Source organism: Poecilia reticulata, chromosome 23, assembly GCF_904066995.2.
Source record: "Poecilia reticulata chromosome 23, P_reticulata-male-v2, whole genome shotgun sequence".
In the NCBI taxonomy this organism is placed as follows: Eukaryota; Metazoa; Chordata; class Actinopteri; order Cyprinodontiformes; family Poeciliidae; genus Poecilia; species Poecilia reticulata.
The window spans coordinates 6,559,860-6,574,664 of NC_088852.1; the positions used below are offsets into that span (position 1 = coordinate 6,559,860).

Sequence of the window (14,805 nt, forward strand, 5' to 3'; positions counted from 1 at the left end):
ACAAACGGAGCACTAACTATTCAGACTATTTGCTGGATTTTTTGACGTGGGTGGGGTGTCAGCTTCACGCAGGTTGTATGTCACCATAAAGGCTCTTCCTTTTCATGCTCTGTGTGTGTGTGTGTGTGCGTGCGTGCGTGCGTGCGCGCGCGTCTGTCTGTCTGTCTGTCTGTCAGCAGAGGAAGTGATGGATGAGTCCACCCAGTTGAATCCTTTACACAGTGAACAGTGGAGCTAAAAAACAAAGTAGAAGAAATTTCTTATTATTTTTGCTGTTTCACTTTACTTTTTTTGGCAAAGTAGAAAACTATGGTGATGTGTTGAACATAACAACTTGATTGTATATAAACAAATGGCCTCATTTGTGCTCCATAAACCTGATATTTTAGCCCTGCAGTGATTACAAATATATGTATGCAGCTTATGGTTGAAGGCAGATTATATTGGATGTCTTAGATTATGATGTTTGACTCTGTTAAGATGATTAGTGTAAGCTTCATCATCTTGTAAGCAGCTCAGTAGAAGGAACGATGGAAAACCCATCAGATAGTCACTACTCTGTTAGTCTGTGTTCGTGTAGATGGGAGTTTGGATTTTAGATTTTTGCAGAAAAAACATCCGTCCCTCCATGACCTCTTAGGTTTTAATGATTATTCTTCCTCTTATTTTCCCATTTTCAAAGCAGTAGTTTATGAAGCCGAGCACTTTAGAAAGACGGTAAAACCTCGCGCCTCTATTGCAGCAGAATCGACGGGAAATCAGGTTATTAAACGACGGAGGTCGCCGCTCACGCTCGCTTCCTGTGCTGGGTTTTGTTCCAGGAGCCTGGAGGAAATCACACTCCTCCCCAGCTCAGCCCCTCGGTAGGCCAGGCAGCGTATACGGCGGGGGTCCCCGGCGGATCGCTGGACGTGCAGCACCTCATTATGCAGGCGGACGCGCGGCGCAGGCAGCGCAGCACCGAGAACTACTTTGACGACGTGCCGCGATCCAAGCTGGAGCGACAGATGGCTCAAGTCAGCATGGTGAGGATGGAGGGGTGAATGGAGGGACCGGGTAGGAACTCTGACCATTAATGGTTCACATGTTTACTGGAGAAAATGAATCTTTTTATAGATTACAATTGGTCTAATAATTTGTGCCTCTTTTCCTTGTAAATACTAAATTATTCTGTTAATATTTTATTCCAACTCGTCTCTTTTAGCATCTTCAGTCTCTTTCTGATTATACAGACATGCATTTTATGTAGATAGCAGCCGTATGAAGGGGCCATGATGACATTCAGGGGTTTTTAAGACTTCTTTTATCATCCTGCGGGCTGCTTTCAGGATAAACTTGCTTTTACGGACAGACCTGGGTGTGTTGTTTTGACTTTTCTCCACTTGTAGATGATTGTTGGTGCAGTGAAATGGTTAATTTCACTTAAAGCTCCTATCAAACCCTTAAGCTGCTGCAGTCTCCGTTCTGTCGCTCTTTGGATCTAAACGGTGCACACATCCTTAGAAATGTTGGTTAATAACTTGTTTATCAATCAAGTCTATTATTTTAGACATTAGATCAAAATAAGGATGTTTTCATTTAATATGTCCAGAAGCAAATATTATTGTTCTTATTTAAGGTTGTTTCTTCAAAATTAATTGATTTATATTTCCTCAATTTCTCATTTTTGTCAAAATTTGTATTAAAAACATCCAAATATGTTAGGAAAGCACACAGGCTTTTATAGAGTAGGAGAGTTTTTTTCCCTTTTAGTTGTATATGCAGATATTTGTCACCAAATTAATATTTTTATTGTTTTTTCCAGCAACTTTTAATTACATCCAAACTAGAAACTCAGACCTTTTGACTTTTAATCAGCGCAGTAATTCAGTCACACACGTCGAACACGGCAGCTGTGTTTTGATTTCCTGTGATTGGGGTCTTTTGGTGAATCATAGAGCTCATCAGTGCAGAATAACACACTCCTGGTTGTGTGTGTGTGTGTCAGAGTGCATCTCCTCTGTTTAACGGCGCTGAGGTGGCGCTCATGAGTCAGCTTTGCATGAATCGAGAGAGAACGGTGGCGGGATGGAGGAAGGAGAGCAATTATTACAGCTGATATCTTTTAAGACACAACTAACTTTTTATTTTTTACTATGTTTTTCAACAACTTTTAGTAAAAGCTGAACGTTGAGGGGGTTCGTTTTGCCCAGATTTGGCCTGAGGAAGTTTGAAAACCTCCTCTCCACATTCCTCGTCTCAAATCCTGGCAAACATCAACAGTCGTTGGGTTTGTGAAAACATTCTCAGGCTGCAATAATCTGGATTCAATTATAAAGGAACGGACCCAACGATAAGCTTGATATGTCCAAATATTTGAGACGGATGTCGGTTGGATTTCAGAAATCCGCTTGTTGACAAAGCAAAGACTCTTAATCTAAGCTGGCGTAGGAGAACATGCAGAAGATGTCGGAACATCCAGCGAACATCTGGAGCAGCTGTGGCAGAACGAGCCGAGCAATCAGTGTGTGTTTGTGGTTTCAGGCTGGCGAATGGTGCGAGCCGATCACGTTGCGTCCGCCCAACGAGGCGACGTCCTCCACGCCTGTTCAGTACTGGCAGCATCATCCAGAGAAGCTCATCTTTCAGTCCTGTGACTACGAAGCTTATGTGAGTCCAAACCCTTTAACCTGGTTCTTACTGAGTCAAAGATGCACATGTGACCCCATCAGCGTTGCACTAAATGTTATGTAGAAAGTTTCACCTAGATACAAACATTTTGAAGCATCAACAAGGTTCTGGTTATTGTGACCAGACTTTTGACTGGCTGATTTCCTGGCATTTCCCCAAAGGTTTTGCATCATTTTTTCAAGAAAGTTGAGGTTGCAGATGCAAAAATTCAACATCCAACTGTGTTTCAGCCTCCAGTCAAGGAATGCTTTATGTCAACATGAACATAAAACTACTAAAAGAAGTTACTGTGCTGACAGACAGACAGACCAGAACCATGGAGGACATTTATGTGCAGAGCTGAAGGAAATTGAGCTACAGAGACATTTGAAATGGAACCAATCAAATCAACTTAATTTACTCACCTGAAACATTTTCAATTCAAATCTAAACATCGGTGGTACAAGAGAAAAATCAGGCGATGTCAATATCCAACGGCGCGTTGCGTTCAGGTACCAAACAGAGTGGTTGGAGGAATCTGGTGCGTTCAAGTACAACCAAACATCTCTAACGTAATTTAAACATTTTTGACTCACAAATATTGGCATTGTCTTATTTAAAAAATAATCCTAAATAATATGCAGACCATTTTAAGTGGCCTTAATATTGTATATGATCTGTCCAGGTGTTGGCTACACCACCTTATACTTGATTGATTGGAGAAAATTGGTCACTTTTTGTAATTTCTAGAATGAAATAAAACAAAATATGCTTAGAAATGTATGAGATTATTTGTTCACAGCACAATTAGACATTTTTAGTTTTTCTTGATTAAAGCCAATCAGAAACGTGCTGACCTGATCAATGTGTTTTCATAAAACACTGCAAATAATCCAAATCCAACTGTTTCCTGTTGATTCTCGGTTCTCTGCTGACTGATCAGTTTCACCTGCAGTCAGTGTTTTTAAGTCCAGACCTTCGGCCGGTTACATAAAAGATGTTTCATGTCCGCGCAGAAAGAGCCGCGAACCTCCGCAGGGTTTCACAGTTACACACCCAGCATCCGGACTGAAAGTGATTTCTGACTCGCTGCAGGGAAACCACTGCAGAGCGAAATGAAATCTTAGGAAGATTGAGAGGAAATGTAAGTGGATCTCTCAAATAAAATTGTTCTGATTGATTTGACAGCGTTGCAGTGGAGATATACAACAGTTATGAGTTAAATCAGTGTCAGCGCATGAATTAAATAAATGGAAAAGCTTATATGGATGTAATTTGGGGAAAAATCCAGTGCAGCTCTTGCCAGAGAAGGCATAAAATATAGATCAACACATACAGGGGAATGAATTAACGTAATATTTCGCACAAGTCGACCGATGCAAGCTTTGTTGGAACGTAGGCATGATTTTAAAATATATTCTCTTTGTTTGGATGAAAAGTTTGACTTTGAACTGATCAAACTTGCTGTTGAGTGCAAACGACAGAGAGAATACCAAGTAATTATTAGGTCAAATGTTGTTGGTATCAGCAGAAACATCCATCAAGCTGTTGCTCCAAATCCCAGCATGCTACTGGGAAGCCTGTCTTTGAGCCAACTGGAGCTGGCCGTGTTCACCAGTAACGTTCGCTCACACAGATGAAACCACGGCTGGTGGAAAAACCCGTTTTGTGACACAAGAAACTGGAGGGTTTATTAAGAAGGGAAACATTAGTGAGCTCTTCAGGTGAAGATGTGTAAAAACTGTCCTAGTATGTTTTTATTTGGAAGCATATTTACACACTGAACATTTCAGAAAACTTTGGTTTCAACAGAATTATTAGTGGAACAATTATTAGCATCTCTGCTGTCAAAAGGACAGTCTGAGTTTAGCAAAGTCCTACCATCACAAATGCAAACATTTGCGATGGCGGGGCTTTTTTCTGTTACAGTTTGTGCATTTAATGTTGCTATGGAGACTCGGTGACGGGGAGCTTTACAGACTTTTTTCTCTTCTCCCTTCATCATCATCCTCACTGTGTGAGGAAGAAACTATTCTCTTCCAGGCTTCTGTGTCATCGTGTTATATTTATAACCCATAAACTTGGAGAGTCATGGATTACAAATTATTAGTTCCTTAAAACTTTATTCATATAAATGAGAAAAACAAATCTGTAGTTTCTGTTCATCTAAAGGAATTGATAGAGATACTATTTGTGAATCTATTTTGGGCTTTTAAAACATTTTTATATCATTATAAATAGCGCAGAGTTCAGCTTTAGGACCAGTAGCAAGTCTCAGTTGTAGGAATACGACACAGCGTCTGAATGTTTTTCCTTTTTAGAGACGGTGGTGGTAATTTATGTCACCATGGAAACGTGGCGGTGCTTTCAAACACCAGATCCCTGTTCCAGGTCCAGAGCTCTAAAGGAAACTCAGAAAGTGAGAGAAATAAGCGAGAGCCACAGTGGAGTGAATGCCAGCGAGGTGCCAGGAGCTGCAGGATGGACAGAAACAAATTGGATGGAAAAGACACTAATGGGCAGCTTTGTGTTTGTCTTGATGGACGGATGGTAAAAAGCCAGAATCAGTTCTTGTTCTTCAGCGTCGAACAAACGAAACGCTCTCTGCTGCTTTATTGTGTTAGCTTATAGCCACAGCATAGGAAATACATCAGCTCACAACTTAGCGAAGTCATGCTAACATTATTAGCACCATCGTTAGCGGCTAACATGATCCAAGCAATAACAACTTAAAACTTTGGAAGATAAATCCAACATAGCACAATCTCTTTTATTGAATTCACAAGAAGGAGAAAAAGTAATAAAAACCTGCTTTTCACGACTGAATGTAGACTTAGAGAGACTGAAACGTCACTTTTTAAAAATAAAGATCTAATACAAACTTAATGACTTTTTGTCCAACCTCGATTGTCTCACTTCTCCAGTTTTGTTCTCAATCAAACAATTTTTGACTAAAGTAATTTACAGTAAGAGTAATCATTTGCAGCGCCGTTCCTCTCCATCCCAGATAAACTTTGGTTTCTGTCCAATCTTTTTTGTTCTAGTGGTTTTAAACTTTTTAGTGATTGCTGACTGTAAACCTGACTGAGACCTTTTGCAATATTTAGATGGGATGCCCAAAAAATATGAAGGTCAATATAAAATATTGATATTGCTGGAATAATTTAAAAAAAACAAACTGACGTTTTTGTAAACTCATGTTGGCGTGAGGACAGAGTCCAGCAGCTTTACTTTACCTGAGTGCCGTCCTTAAGCTTTAGCCTTGTGAGGGGAGCCTGAAGCCAATAAAAAGACGCTTCGCTGCACAGCAGTGACTGACACGGCGACACGGCGTAACGCAATTTCCAGGACAGCTGCCAGCAACTCTGACACGACAACGATCTGATGTTATTAGCTCCACTCAGGGCGAAACATTAACATTTTCAGCCAACCTTCTGATATTAGGAAGTAGATTTACTTTCAGTAAGGAAACAACGCAAAGATGCAAAATGAAAGATAAGAAGCCAATAAGAAAAGCTTCATCTGAGTCATTTGGAGCAAAGTTGAACAGATGAGACCAAAAATCTTCAGGTGTTTCCCCTCTGATTTGCTGAAAGCCTCGTTCTGTTCCCACTTCAGAGAATAAAGTCTCCTCTATAAGCTGAGGGGAAACATGAGGTGTTGAGTGTCTGTCGGTACTCAGGATCCAGGCAGAGAGAAAATCCTGCTGGTGCTGTTAATGTCAGCAGGACGGTCCGTTCATCACTGGAGGACGGCTCTGACTGTTTCATCATCATAATCTAAACTGCACACAGAGCTGACAGGATGAATTTGGAGCATGAGTTCACCTGATGCTTGTTCCCTTTTCTTGAAAAGTATCAAATTTGACCATAATAAAAACCAGGTTTCCATAACTTTTTAGATGTAAGAACAAATGGATGGAAGGAAACTTTACTATCTGTTTGTCTCTTAACTGCGTCTGTTGATCTGTCGATGCGTCCAGCAGGGTTTTAATTAGGCTGCTGTGATCTGGTGCTGACAAACAAGCCAACAGCTTCTGTGTGTGTTTTCTACAGTACCTGGGCTCCATGCTGGTGAAGGAGCTGAGAGGGACGGAGTCCACACAAGATGCCTGCGCTAAAATGAGGGTAAAGCTCAGTCTGATCCTTTCTACGTTTTAACCTGCAGGCTTACAGGCTGCATACCGACAACAAGATGCCAAGATAAGACGAAAAGTTTGTCATATTTGCAAAGGCCAAAAAAAAACCTTCCTGTCAAATAACTTTTCCATTAAACCTCTGGAACATTGTGCCATTTGCTTTAATCCAGCCAAAAAAATAGATCAAATTGTGTCCTTATTTTTAAAAATAAGTGTTCTATCATTGGCTGTTCCTCTTTAGAACAGCTTATTGTGTTTCTCAGACTTCTTCTCTCTTTCCGAGCTGCTGCAGTGTAAAGATCGCGTTTAAAATTCATGAGCAGAGCGTCCCGTTCTCGTTTCTCCATTTTCATTGCAGCATCTTTCCTCTCAACTTTCTGCAGCGTTGCTTGGCCAACCCCTTTGCAACGCGCCAAGGCTGCAAAGGAAGTGCAATGAGATGCACATTGCTAATGCACCTCCACCTGCCTCACCTGTCCCAGCAGCTCCTTTTATCCATCCCTTGATGGAAACAGAGACGTTTAACTTCCAGGTTCACAGACGGGCGAGGAAAAGCAAAATGCAGCCGCTGTTGGCAGATCTTTTGGCGTAACCTGTTCGTAACTGGGTCGATGTGCTGCAGAGAGGATGAGCAAGAGGACAGAAAGATCTAGAAAATAAAGCAGGCAGTAGATTCTCAGGAAGGACAAATTGTTTATAAAATGCGGAAGGAAGAAAGAAGTACTCTGCTCACGTCTTTGAATGTATAACAGCTTTTGGCAGGTCGAGCTCTTTGCTGCATAATCTCTTCAATATGTGTGCGTAATTAAAAAGAATGAGGTGAGATATACTGCAGGGGCTTAATGAAGTGCCAAGTGGTATAGAAAACGCCTGCTGCTGGTGATTTGGTGTAAAATTTATTTTCTGTTGATTCTCATGGAGATGATGGGCTTTTAATGGAGGAGGAAGTTGAAGGCGATTTCTCAGACAGCGCTGAGGCAAATCGATGCAAAGTTTAAAAGTCACAGCTGCCTCTTCTTTCTGTTTCCACATTTTATCTCCTCTGCCCTCCAAGAAGTCGACGGAACAGATGAAGAAAGTGCCGACCATCGTCCTCTCCGTGTCCTACAAGGGAGTGAAGTTCATCGACGCCACCAATAAGGTAACGCCGCGCAGTCCCAGCGACGCCTACGCTAAATGACACGTGAAAGGTCAGCGGACATGAAGGGAAGAGTTGGCATTCAGAGGCGTCATGTCTGACTCTCAACAGCATCAAAGTGTGGAAGTTTGCTTTATTCTTGGGCTTTAAAACAGGCCGCCGCCTTTAGGGAACTGATGAGGAGGATCTCAGGAATGAACACTAAAACATGAGTAGTGTAAAAAATTAATCTAAGAGTTTTACCAAGAAAGTAAAATTTATTGACGTATAAAAACCTCTTGACACAAGACGTCCAAACACAGATCTGGAGATACAGTATGGGTCAAAAACATAAGTGAATGGAAGAAGTTAAAAATCACAAAAAGACCTTTCTGATCGGTCTGTGTGTCCTTTCTGTAGCTGTTCATTTGTTATAGTTGTAAAGCAAACAGACGCACATCTGTGGTCACCTAACTCCAATAAGTTGATAGTATCTATTTTGGAGGGAAATGTGCAGAGCTGACTGGTGTAAATACGATCTGTTATACCAACAGATTATGGACATCATAGATTACACAGCCCTCATCTATAATCTGTAGATTTGAACCACTTTGTTCAGAAAAGCAGTGATAAATATCTAACATTTTTACCGCAATCCTTAATTTCCTGCGTCAAAGACCAAACGTTCCTGTTGAGTGAAATGTCCCCCACTGATATTATCTCACAATAAGTATTGATATCTTCCTTCTAAAGAAAATCTGATGTAACTTTTAAATATTCTTAACTTTGCACAAAAAACAATCCCTCCCTTAGATGATGTATAATTTATAGCCTCAATTAACACGACACAAAGTGCTGATTAAACCAGAAAAGGAACACCAGCAGTCTAAAAACTTTCAAACCAATACTCTGCAATATTAACTATGATTGTGGGATAAATAATAAATCAGTTTGCTTTTCTTTGAAGAAACTGCGTCTTTTTAAGCTCTTCCTCCTCTCCTCTCTCTGCAGAACATCATAGCGGAGCACGAGATCCGCAACATCTCGTGTGCAGCTCAGGATCCAGAAGATCTGTCTACGTTTGCCTACATCACCAAAGACCTCAAATCCAGTCACCACTACTGCCACGTCTTCACTGCTTTCGACGTGGTCAGTCCCGACGCCGCGGCTTCACGGGGCGCTTCGTGGCTTTTTAACCTTCCTGTTCTCATAAATGCTTCTTCTCTCTCTCTCCAGAATCTGGCCTATGAGATCATCCTGACGCTTGGACAGGCCTTTGAGGTGGCCTATCAGCTCGCTCTGCAAGCCAGGAAGAGCGGCCACGGCTCGGCGACGCTCCCCGAAAGCTTCGACAGCAAACCCGGCAAGCCCGTCCCCAAGCCCCGCGTCAACATCCGCAAATCAGTAAGCATCGACGCGGCGGCGAGAGAAAATCCATCCAGAACTACGAAAAAGATTTACGTTCAACGAAGCGCAAGCAGCTTGAATTTCATTTTATCACTCTTCGTTCGGATGGATTTTCACTTCTTATCATCTTTTAACCCCTGAACTCAAGTGAAGCGTTGTTTTATTAGCTTTCGATGCAACACTAACATCATTCTATTAACCTCCATTTCCGACACATCCTCACATCTCTTCCCTGCTCATTCCCAACTCCTTCACCTCTCAGTCCCGATCTTGTGCTGCTTGTGTCTTCTGTGTGTGTCCCGGCCCAGTGGACGATGTGGCAAAGGTTTATGTGGATATTTAATCTGTTAAGCTTCCACTCGGTCTTGCTGTCCCTGCAGTCTCTTACACACTCGGCTGATTGATGAGGCCTGTTTGCATTTCGCTCCTTGGAGGTTTTGCTTGCTCACTCTGGGTTTGTGCGAGTTGTGCGCTTAAAGAATATAATGTACCCTGCTGATAAGTTGGTAAAAACATATCAAAAGATAGACGTGTCAGTCCTTCAGAGCCTCACGAAGAGGGAAAATAAAGGCGACGCGTTTGTGTCACGGTTTTAGAGTAACGCTTCAATATGTTTGTTGCTTGAATACCCAAATATTCAGAAATATAAAGCTTTAGTTTTACTATTTTTGAAATGCATGAAATAGTTTCTAGAAACTGGCATGTGAACATGCACATCAGACCCGTTATAGATGTTTCCACTCAGTCCGCAGCTGTGACCTTTCAGTTGAGTTGATTTTTAGCATCAGTATAGTCTGCTTGGTTACCCTGGTAACGCTTTATGACTCTTTGCATCCTAATAATAATAAGAAAATAAGATGAAAACAGGAATATTTTTAATCATAACAAGAGGTCAGATCAGGTTTTGTTGTTACTCTTCTGTGTGAAAGTGGCTTGCCTCTTGTAGTCATAGCAACCCGAAGTGAGTTTGTCAACAGTTCATCAGCCGGCGGCGGCGTTTTAAAATAGCAGTGGTAACATGGCCAGCAGCATGTGGGTCCGCAGGGCTCGGTGTCTGGTTTCTGAGGATGCTTTAGGCTGTAATACACACAGCGTGATGGTGGCAAACGGCGGCGTCAGAGGGACAGCCTCACTGTCCAAACTTAGACGTGAGATGCTGTTGAGAGAGCAGCGAGAGGAGAGACGGCTAATGAGCCCACATGCTGTATCTGTGAGTGATCATATGCCTACAGTACGGAGATGATGGATGACGGCATATGTACTCACATTCTGCTGAGTCTGCAGCCTCTACATTAACTATTATTTGTAGTTTTTTTTTCATCCCCAGCCTTCATGTGCGTGTATACGGTCTAGTTGAAGGCTTTTGGTGTGAAAACGCTGCAGCACTTCCTCTACAGTCTGTAGATCTGCAACGTTTGGCCTCTGATGCAACGTCGCTGCTTCTTTTAGTCGAGATGATTACAGACCAGTAATGTGAGTCTATTTTATTTTAAGACTGACGTGTAATTCTGTATCCGAACGTGGATGGAGAAGCTCGCCAGCGCTATAAAAACAGGCAAGTTGCATAGCTGCTGTAGTCTGTCGTGGTAACTCAGCTTCTTGGATGCCAAGTACTCCACAAATAATTGCTATAAACACAGAACTGGGTGGGATATTGATTTCTTAATTTATACTGGGTATAAAATTAGCGCTTGTTATTTGCCAGCTTGGATTTCTCCACAGTCAGTTTGTAGCTCCGCCTCTCTATCGCCCTCTGTTGGTGGATAAACCCCTCTGGGCTGATGATTTACTACTACTTACTAACTTTGTTGTAAAATGTTTAGCTTGGAGGCGAACCTTCACTCATTAAGAGAACCCAGGTAGTCCAGGGATCTCATTATGATGCCTTCTGGGTTCAAAACTTTAAAAGTCTTCCAGGCATGCCTGCATGTCAGAGGGCCCTCAGGTGAAATTTGTAGGCTTAACGACTTTCTGAAGCTTGGAAGGGATTTAAAACCCCGAGGAGGAAACTGGTTTCTGCTGCAGTTGCCTGCCTGACCTTGGAGAAACAGAGGAGCAAATAAGCTACAAATAACAGAAATATAGATTTTTTTTAAAGTTAAAAACGGGGATCTAATATCTGGTAAATGTCACAATAAGAGCAAATCATTAAAAACCCAGACAGACAATCCATCTGATTCACAAAATAAATTGAATCAGCGTTAAAGCAGCAGCTAAACGTTACTGATGTCAGGTTCTGTTAAAAGAAAAGGTTCTAAGTATTTAGACTTAATAACCACCTCGCAGCTTCAGTGCAAAACAAATCCAACCTCAAAAATGCCACAGCATTTTGTGCCGCTGCTGTTTATGACCCAAGTGAAGTTGGCTGCCCTCCTTCTTCAAATCAGACAAAATTGGTGTCAAAAATTTCCGCAGCAAAATTTTTTATTTGTGCCGCTATCATTTTAGAGATTAATGGTCATTTTGGGGGACTGGTTGACCTTTAAACTTTCGTTAATATCTTCAAAGCCACAGCAGCACAAAGAAAAATGTTGCTGCACAAACGTTGTCGAGTTGATCAACACCAATTTTGTCCGATTTGGAGAAGGAGGGGAGGACTGATTGACCTTTCATGACCTCTGGAAACATTTCTTAGTATCTTTAAAATGATAGTGGCACAAACAAACATTTGACACCATGGTTGACACCAACTCTGACCAGCCAATAGAAATGGCTGGTTTCTATTGGCTCAATAAACTCTGCAAAAAGAATGTGACTGGATCATAAACAGCAGGGAATTAGTTTTTACTTAAACAGAAAAGTAACATTAAATTATTTTAGCAGCAGTAGAAAAATCGATGTATTGGTAGATTCTAATAGAAGTGAGTAGGTGTGTGAAGTCTGTTCACGTACTCATGGAAACGACTTGATAAATATTTAGTTTTGGTTGGGATAAAGTAGATTTTCTCTGGCTAGGCTGGTTAGCCTGCTGCTCCTTTAGCTGCCATTTTTCTCTCTAGTAAACAAGATAAATGTAGCAGTAGGAATTTTTCTGCTGATTATTTTTCCCTTCTGAACAAAGATTCACATGAAATCAGATTTTCTGGCTTTGGGATTGTAATGTCCACTTTCGGTTGAGTTTTTCTGTCGGCCTTGCAGCGACTAATTTCCCAAACTCTGTTTGTTCTGTTGCTGTCCCAAAGTCCTTTTAGCTGTTGCTGCAGAAGTTGGTGGATTAATGTGGCGTAACGTTGCTTTTTCCAGCTTGGGTTTGGCTGAACTGCAGTAACGATGCTGTCCTACGCTGTTGCCAAGGCAATGAGTTTGCTGCCATGTCGTTGCCATGGTTTTTGCTGTGGTTTTTCTTTTTTTTTTTGAGTGCAGCTGCTGTGTCGTCGTGGTTTTTGCAGTGCCGCTTGTTGATGTCCGTGTCTGTAGAGCTCGCCCACGTTGACGAGTTTGACCTCTGCCCCTGTAGGTTATCATGTCTCCCTCCAGCCGCTGGTCGCTGGGCCACATTTACACCCCCCACCGGCCTCCTCTTCACCCTCCTCTTCCTCCCCCTCGACTCTTCCATCTTCCTTACAAAGCTCACTTCCAGGTCCTTCACACTTTTCCTTCTTCTGTTCTTTATTCCCACATGATTCTTACAGTTTACCATTCAAGACTGCAGTTTTCTTTGTCCTCTTCTCTTTCTTGTATCCATATTCATATTTTAGTAACACAGCTGTGAAGAAAAAAAAAAGCTAACCTATTTCTCTTGCCTCAGCTTTAGTGCTTCAGTCTGTTCTGTGTCCCTCAGTTTCCATTTAGTGCCTGAACAGAAAGTCGTACAGATAAACATTAAAATATTATCAGTGAAAAACCAGAAATACAACAGGTTCATTTGTCAAAGTTTTTATATAGCTTTTGTCAATTGAACAGCAATATATGTAGATGGAGCATCCATAAACTTTTAAGCGTTTTGTTTGGATCCTCTTGAGCTCAACCCAAAACAATCCTGGAGGTTTTATGTCAGATAATTTTATTTATATAGCGTAATTAAAGCAACAAGGCAATTCAAAGTGCTTTACATGAGTTGGAAGGAAATACAAGACTAAACATTGGTTCCCCATGTTTAATAAGAATAAATAGTCCATAATTTAAAAACTAGATGTTGGTTCCAGTCGTTCTGGGTCGAGTTCTACATCATGGTGGTCGTGGAAGAAGTTGAATTTTGTTTCTTACAAACCATTTGTTTGGTAACACTTTATTTGAAGGGGTGTGCATGAGACCATCATAAATATAGCACCTGTCATGAACATGAATGAGTATTTATGATTGTTTATGGATCTTGTCATGAAGTGTCTTTCGGTAAATAATGACACTGCAGATGCAAAGTTGCTTTAAAAGTTGCATTATTTACCAAATTCATTCATTCATGTAGACTCCTTTAGGTTCATAACAGGTTTTATGTCAGTCTTATGCACCCCTTCAAATAAAGTGTTAGCACTTCTTTTGACTAGATTGTAATCAGATTTCCGTTTACGTACAGAGTCCACCAGATGTGTAAATAAAAAGCCTCTGTATGCACCAACAAGGTTACTTGGACTTTTGGAAGAGAAACAGCATCACAGATCTCCCATCATGCCTGTCAGTAGCCATTAGCTGCTTTTTCTTTTTGCGTAGATTCAGATCAGACCCACATGTGGAGTCTGATGCCAAAAGCAGCTCATGTCCACTGTTAAGAGCAGTGGAGGCCTGTTAACTTTCCAAAAGGTCAGGACGCCCTGTTCCAGTGCATGGCAACGAATTGCACTCCAACTAGAGGATGTTCATCAGAGTGGAGGACGCTGCAAGTTAGACAGGACATTATTCAGCTTATGTCTGATTTTCTCGTCTCGTCCAGATGGAGCAGCCGTCAATGGACCAGAAGGGCCATGCTAACGTGCCGTGGATTGTGGAGCCTGGACAGGAAGCAAAGAGAGGAGTCAACACCAAGTACGAGACCACTATTTTCTAACATACACCCGCCTTGTCCACTCCTGTGTGTGTGCCTTTCAGAAGTTGCCCTGTATCGGGGCCCGGCCCCGGAGTTGGGCACGAGCGACGCACGCCGCCGCGTCACCTCACCGGCTGAAAAACAAATACTTTTACACCTCGTCCCCCCTGTCCCCGTTAGCCCAGCCTGTCCACTGCATGATGACGATTGGCTGCGTTCTTTTTCTTTCTGCTCTCCCCGGCCTCGTCCTCCTGCCTGCAGGGCTATCGCATGACCTTTGAACCCAGGGTAGTGGTGCATTTCTGACTCCACCTGTAGGGGGATGGTCAGCTCAGTTTGTTTTTTTTTTTTGTTCAGTTGCTCTGCCTTTAGCTTCTTATCTCTCCGTTTTTAAGCTCCATCCCTCGCTTTTCTCTTCTACGGTAGAGGATTGGGGCCACTGGGAAAATGTTTTTAAAACAGTTCTGACTTTAATCTCAGAATTCTTATCTAATTATATCTAGGTTGTATCTCAAGATATTATCTAGATTTAAT

At 41.8% G+C, this 14,805-nt stretch overlaps 1 protein-coding gene and 1 long non-coding RNA gene across 10 annotated transcripts in view; one reads left to right on the top strand and one right to left on the bottom strand.

Moving 5' to 3' along the window:
• anks1b (ankyrin repeat and sterile alpha motif domain containing 1B) overlaps positions 1-14,805 on the top strand; it is a 201,311-nt gene that overhangs the window by 184,584 nt on the left and 1,922 nt on the right. For 3 of the 9 annotated variants that reach the window (XM_008400554.3, XM_017302832.2, XM_008400556.3), the window contains exons 21-28: positions 822-1,025; positions 2,524-2,649; positions 6,705-6,776; positions 7,842-7,928; positions 8,916-9,053; positions 9,141-9,308; positions 12,769-12,891; positions 14,179-14,270. In XM_008400554.3, coding sequence (XP_008398776.2) covers positions 822-1,025; positions 2,524-2,649; positions 6,705-6,776; positions 7,842-7,928; positions 8,916-9,053; positions 9,141-9,308; positions 12,769-12,891; positions 14,179-14,270 — 1,010 coding nt within the window. Of the gene's footprint in view, positions 1-821; positions 1,026-2,523; positions 2,650-6,704; positions 6,777-7,841; positions 7,929-8,915; positions 9,054-9,140; positions 9,309-12,768; positions 12,892-14,178; positions 14,775-14,805 lie in introns of all 9 variants that reach the window. The other 6 variants (XM_017302834.2, XM_008400559.2, XM_008400557.3 and 3 more) reach the window with 4 other exon arrangements.
• On the bottom strand, positions 10,170-10,754 carry LOC145550198 (uncharacterized). Its single transcript, XR_014086091.1, has 2 exons — positions 10,578-10,754; positions 10,170-10,467 (listed from the first exon to the last, which is right to left on the bottom strand). It is a non-coding gene; the product is annotated as an uncharacterized LOC145550198 (long non-coding RNA).